Here is a 6506-nt window from a genome sequence, read left to right on the forward strand (position 1 = left end):
CATCAGTGAAGTTTAAGTGAATTGAAACAGGTAAAGTGCCAGGGACATAGAAAATAACAGAAATAGGGACATAGAAAATAGCTGTGAGTCGCAGCTACTCTTGTTGGTTTGTAGACCCAAGCAAACCCGAATGCAAAATTCAAAAACGTGAAAGACACACACCAGGTTGCTAACCTCCTTATGTTTTGTGGGGGCAAGCGGCTGATGTGGGATGAAGAGTGAGATGGCCCAGATAAATAAATAAATAGATAAAGTGTGCACCTCACTTTATGAATCAAATGTAAATGATGGCATTGGGACTACTATAAGGAAATTCATTATTTTCAGAGGAGCACTTTATTGTTAAGTATAAGAAATGAGCTGGGATCCTGGGAAAACACTGGGGACTTATGTATGCAGGAAAGCACATAGTAAAGCTCACCTCACCTTAACTCCCCGCAGGAAGCACTCAACAGGCGTCTACATATTTTGAGCAACAGCCACTGTTAGGCCTGATGGGGAGACACTGCAAAGGGGCTTAGGGGAGTGTATTTTCGGAAATCCTGATTCCACAGTGGGGGCTAAGAGGGGAAGAAAGCACCCATAGTGCAGAAACTCGATGACACCTTGGTCACAAATAGCATATGCCTGGATCTCAGGAACATGAGCCTGGCAAAGGTGTGTGGTCCCGTCCCACCTTTAGGTGCTAGCAAAAACATCGCTTCTACAGAGGACCCTTCTAGGCTCATGTTCTTGGAGCACATCCCCACTCTCCCATCTCCTGCCATGACCCTTTCACTGTGAGCTGTGAGAAGTTCACTAGAGTGCTCTGATATGGTCAAACCTTTGTCTACTCATGTGCTGCAGCTGTTCATGCACGTTGTAGTTTAACCGATTGTCTTCCCTCCGCTAAAAGTTTTTTTTTTTTTTTTTTTTTTTAAAGATTTATTTATTTATTATATGTAAGTACACTGTAGCTGTCTTCAGATGCACCAGAAGAGGGCGTCAGATCTCATTACAGGTGGTTGTGAGCCACCATGTGGTTGCTGGGATTTGAACTCAGGACCTTCTGAAGAGCAGTCGGTGCTCTTCCCCACTGAGCCATCTCACCAGCCCTAAAAGTTTTTAAAGGCATTAAGAAGAACAACATCTTCTTTAGGAAGAGTCAGTTTCTGGGGCCGGTGGAGCAGAGTCATGATTAGAGAATTTCTTCTTCAGGAACCAGTCTCGGAGAGAGATTGAATCGGGCTGGGGGGCTGGGGGTGGGGAAGGGTCTCAGGCCCTTGATTCTCATCCTTGTGAAGGGGACGTGGTGATGTGGCCTTTTGCCCTTTCTGGAAGTGTCGTGAGTGTAGTTGATTGCATTTTTATGAAGTCTACCTAGCTTCCCTAATGGAAAGGGCTTGACATTAGCAAGATGTCACATGGCTATCAAGCAAAGGTCGCTTTACAAAAGAAAACATCGCAGTGAATTTGAGCGGGTAGTCTTGAAGCAATGAAGGTCTCTCTTATCTTTCCTCGAGTGCTACATGTTAGGATCTGTTAGATTCATGCCCTCACCCACCCTACTTTTGTGTGGGATGATCAATAGCCATTTCCAGAATGGAATTACTTCCCTATTTATTATCTTTGAAAATATCTGTGTTAAGGCTTTGTAGTTGAGCGTTTGTGTCATGTGTATAACATACGTGGCCTGCCTTCATTTTTGCGTTGCGCCAAAGTGATAATGGTCTCTCCAGTTTCCTAAGTGCCTGTGTCTCTAGCAGCCACACCCTCATTTCCCCCAAGCCCTTACGTCCAGATGGGCTGTTTAATTGTGTTCAAATGCTTTCTTCTCCCCAGGTCCTTGCAAACATGGAAGACATTAAAGTCCGAGAAATACAGATTTTTGACTACAGGAAGAAAATCGCTGAATCGGAGACTAAGTTAAAACAGCAGCAAAACCTGTATGAAGCTGTGAGATCAGACAGGAACCTGTACAGCAAGAACCTGGTGGAGGCTCAGGTGAGCCGCTCGCTCGCTCGCTTGTGTACGCGCGCCTTTCTAGTCTGATTGGTCTCCACACTGGGTTTAAAGCACTTTCTGTTGTGGCAGCACTAGACAAGACTAAGACATCCTGTTCAATCCAGCTGAGAAAGCACGTGTTTATACACACTGGCGGGTTGCCGGTTGCCGGACATGGGAGTGACGTCACTCAATAGGACACGGAGAGCTCAACCTCCTTTAAATTGTCATGTAGGACTGCCATTGCACTGTGGGTAGGCTCTTAAAATGCTTGGTGGTAGCTGCTAAGGCCCTGACTGCAGTTGTACATTTTCCTTGTTTAATTGCAGAACTTGGCTCTGAGATCTTTGTAATGATTTATGTGTGCTCCTAATTTTCTTAGTCGAAGGATAGGTAGTGTGCAAATGTGTGCATGCATGTGTGTTTGTGCGTGTGTATATGCACATGTGTGTACGTGTGTGCCTGTGTGACTACATGTGTGCATGTATATATATGTATGTGCTTGTATATGTGTGCTGCATATGGCACTGGTTATAGGCTGTGTGTGTTCCGTGAGTCTATTCTGTGCCATTTCTATTAGCTACTTTGATGTTGCTGGGCGTGAGAGACAAAGGAATTGCCTAATCAGATTTTGTCAAGATATTCTTCCAAGAAAGCTCTTAAATAAACACTGAACGCCCACGTGGAGGGTGGTGTCTGCTCGTCTGACTTCTAACCTTCCCCCTTCTCCTTTTGCTAGGATGAAATAACAGAAATGAAGAGAAAGTTAAAGATCATGACACATCAGGTGGACCAGCTGAAGGAAGAAATCTCTGCCAAGGAGGCTGCACTCGTAAAGCTGCATCTGGAACAGCAGCGCATCGAAAAGGAGAAAGAAACACTGAAGGTACAACTTAGAGCGGCTGTGGCTGGCATCTTCTGGGCACAGGCAGCTTCCTTCCGCTCACCGAAAGCAGCAGGAGGCAGGGAGAAGGGACCAAGGAAGGCGCCCAAGTTTCACTGGCTAAGATCCAGAAGCCACCAGCATCAGGGGGCTGGGAGGATCACCATTGTCACCACAGGACCAGTCTTCTTACAGGAGGTGGTCCCGGTCAAGTGGGAGAGGAGAGCGGTAGAGATGTGCTGCTCCTAGCTTGTTGATGATTACTGTGCCTCAGTGGGAGAGAAGCTAGCAGGTTGGTAGTGCCCAGGAAGTCCTGGACATTGCAGGCCAGCTACCACCCATCTGCATTCAGAACCCATGTCCAACACTCCCAGACTCCACTCTGGATATTTGTCTGTCTGTCCCCAGTCGCCACTCCTTTGTGTTCAGGTGTCTTTCCTGTCTGTAGGATTGGTACCCACTAGAACTTCCTCCTCACTTGGAATGCTCTGGACCAGGTTCACAGCTGACTTTGCATCTGGGGGGGGGGTCTCAAACGTTTGCAGCCTCTCCCTCAGGGAACATCTGTCTCCACAGATATCACTAAGAAATACCTGTTTATTTATTTGCTTTATTTTTATAATTCTAGGGATGAACCCAGGCCCATGTTCATCCGAGGCAAACACTCTACTACTGAGCCATATCTCTAGCTTTTGATTCTTTGAGACAGTGTCTTGCTAAGTAGCCCAGGCTAGCCTCAAACTCATGAGTCTCATGACTGTACTCATGACTTCTTTAGTTTGGGATTATGGGCAGGTACCTCCACATCCTACTCGGTAAGGCCTTTAAACCTACTAGTTTAGAAAACTCTGTGTATCTTAACACAATATAAGAGAGGTTTCCTTTCTACTTCACCTAACCAAAAAACTAAAATGAGGAACATCTAAGAGAGTGATGGAATTTTGATATAAAAAAATATATAACATAATACTTACGGTTGCTTCAGATCCACCTGCCCCTTTACAGTAAGTCAGGGACAGAGTGTCATGGTTTCTGCAAACAGTAGCTTTCAAGGTAGACATGGTTGGTATTGAAACTGCATCCAGCACTGCCCAGGTTTAGCGCTTCCTTGACTCTAGCATGCCGTAGTTTGAAATACACACTCTCAATTTAACAACGGGCTTGGCACCCTAATGATAGCTTTTCATGGGAATGGAACGGTTGCATTACATTAATTTACAGAACGTTTAGCCTGAGAAAGATTAAGCTATAGCAAAAGTGCCTTTATGAAAAGGATGTGGTAATTTATATATTTATCAGAGACTTTCATTCTATCATTCCAGCTCATGGGAAAGAATGGAAAACTCTTCCTGAAAGTTTATTGAGAGATAAAGAACTTTACAAAATTTGGGACTACCCTGCATTTTTTGTATCTACTCTTGTTCAAAAGTAGTTTAAATGGGGGACAGTCTGTCTTATCTCAGAGCCAGTAGGAGGATGGGGTTTAGTCACTGTTGAACAAATGAGAAAAATCTCGTTATAAACCTTGCTGTACCAGGGGCCTCTTGGACCACATTAGCAAGGCTTTAGGGTAATAAGCCTTGCTAATTGGTATATCATCTCTTTCTCTTGGACGATGCATTGATTCTCATCTCTACTTCCCAAGTGGTGCCCAATTCAGAAAATTAACCATCAGTCCACAGTGGAGTCCAAGCTGGAACTAAGTGCCTCCCACAAACTCTCGCTCCAGAATGAACAGTGTCCCATATGAAAGATCAATGACATCCAGTTCCTTTGAGTTTGTTGTTAGATAGTGTCTGTTTCAAAGGTACCCTCCATCATTAGGCATCTGCAAATATCATGTCAGTAAAGCATCAGAATAAAACACAGGGCAGTAGGTTGTGTTATTCAGCAGGCCCAGGCAAGCAAAGTTGGTAACAAGTAGACACGGGCGAGGTGATTAAAAGGCTTCTGCTTTGGAAGTGAACTCCAAATGAGGAGTCTCATTTGGAGTGGACATTTTTTGGCCACAGGTTATAGGAGCCTGAGGGTTTTGGAAATGTTTTAGAGGTAGATTTACCCACTGAGGCAAGGATGAGGACCAGGGAAAGAATGCTTGGTTGATTTCTTATCTGAGGTTATCTGAGGGTAACTTGTCATGGTGCTGTGCATATGGATAGTTCTGGCCTATTGTAAAGCCTGTTTGACCTCCCTTAGAACAATATGCAGCTCACATGTAGAGTCCTAGCCAGTTGTCTGGTTATGATGACGAAAATTGGAATCACATTTCCTCAGGTTTCTGGGTTGCAGGCATCTTTGATTTGAGAACTAAAACCTCAGAGGAAAGAACAGATATTTTGGTAACTTTGCCCCCGAAGATATTTATGTTTTTATTTTACTGTGTGGGTACATAGTCCCTTTGGAGGGGCCTGATGGGCTCAGTGGGTCACAAGATGCATTTTTATAGGACAACCCAGCCCACTGCTCCCTGAAGCCTCCAGACAGACAGTTGTCATAGGGGGCCCTTCGCACCTCCTCACCCCTCTCATCTGAACAGTTTTGCTCTTTGCATCTCTCTTCCCCTTTTCTGTTGTCATCGGTCCCTCCTGACTCGGGATCATAGACACTGTCGGCACAGCACACCTCTGACAGTATGCCAGAGATCTCTTCAGCTCAGGCTCTACCTGGATCCCTCTGTTCATTGAGTTCCAGTCTTGTTTCATCCACATGGAGGGAGCCACCTCATTTGGGATGCCTGCCTTCCTTTCCTAACAAGGCTCAGACACTGTGCTGTCTCGCCTCTTCCCAATCATCCGGCATCTGTTTGACAAGCGCTCTGATTTCCCGTGAATTACACAGCAGCAAATTCTCTGCCTCCTGAGCTCAGTAGCACGGCAGGGACTGGCCTCAGGGCACCACATCCTTCCAGTTAGTGATTCCTTCCCAGGACATGGATGAGGAGCTGTCACCCACAGGGGCAGGAAGGAGCCTCATTACACCCCGGCTGAGGACTTCAGGTGGTTCCTGCATGAGCCTGTGAGACTCTCCTAAGCCTGGCTCTTGAGATACTATTTACGCTCAGAGTCATATTTGATGATAATCAGCCCAGAAACCCTGATTGCTACATTGTCTAATCCCGAGGGTAGCTACTGAAGGGTGTGTCCAGTCATCTCATTATAATCTCCTGTCAGCGGCAACCCATTTTGGCAGGTGCAGAATCTTCTAATCCTACTTAGGGTACGTAGCAGTTGTCACCCTTCTTGAGAGGTAGTTCAGATTTATCACTGCTAAATGTATCAGGCCCTGGGTATTTTGTTGATGTTAACATTTGCTGCCAATGCCTAATGCCACGTCTTTGTTTACAGCCCATAAATTTATGACATAAGGAGACCATTCAGAATTTTGATCTATTACAAAAAGGCGCCCAGTGATGCCAGGCGCATGGCTGGTTTTACATTTCAGACAGATACTTTTACACACCACTGATTGCATTTTAATACAACAAGGGTTTCATTTTGTTCTGCTGATGGATTCTGATCCGCTCTTGGCACTTAGGAACAGAGAAGTGAGTGTGTGCAGATATGGGAAAATGAAAGTTTTATGAAGGAGGCATGAGCCAAACAGGTAATTCATTGCTGTCTTTGCTGCCACCACCTGAAAT

General features: G+C 45.3%; 1 protein-coding gene across 1 annotated transcript in view; it reads left to right on the forward strand.

The window, feature by feature from the left end:
• The window catches only part of Cfap58 (cilia and flagella associated protein 58), a 103640-nt gene that overhangs the window by 35556 nt on the left and 61578 nt on the right, over positions 1-6506 (forward strand). The window contains exons 10-11 of the mRNA XM_031390638.1: positions 1822-1983; positions 2723-2869. Of these exons, the coding sequence (XP_031246498.1) occupies positions 1822-1983; positions 2723-2869 (309 nt within the window). The remainder of the gene's footprint in view (positions 1-1821; positions 1984-2722; positions 2870-6506) is intronic.

Source organism: Mastomys coucha, unplaced genomic scaffold, assembly GCF_008632895.1.
Source record: "Mastomys coucha isolate ucsf_1 unplaced genomic scaffold, UCSF_Mcou_1 pScaffold21, whole genome shotgun sequence".
Classification (NCBI taxonomy): domain Eukaryota; kingdom Metazoa; phylum Chordata; class Mammalia; order Rodentia; family Muridae; genus Mastomys; species Mastomys coucha.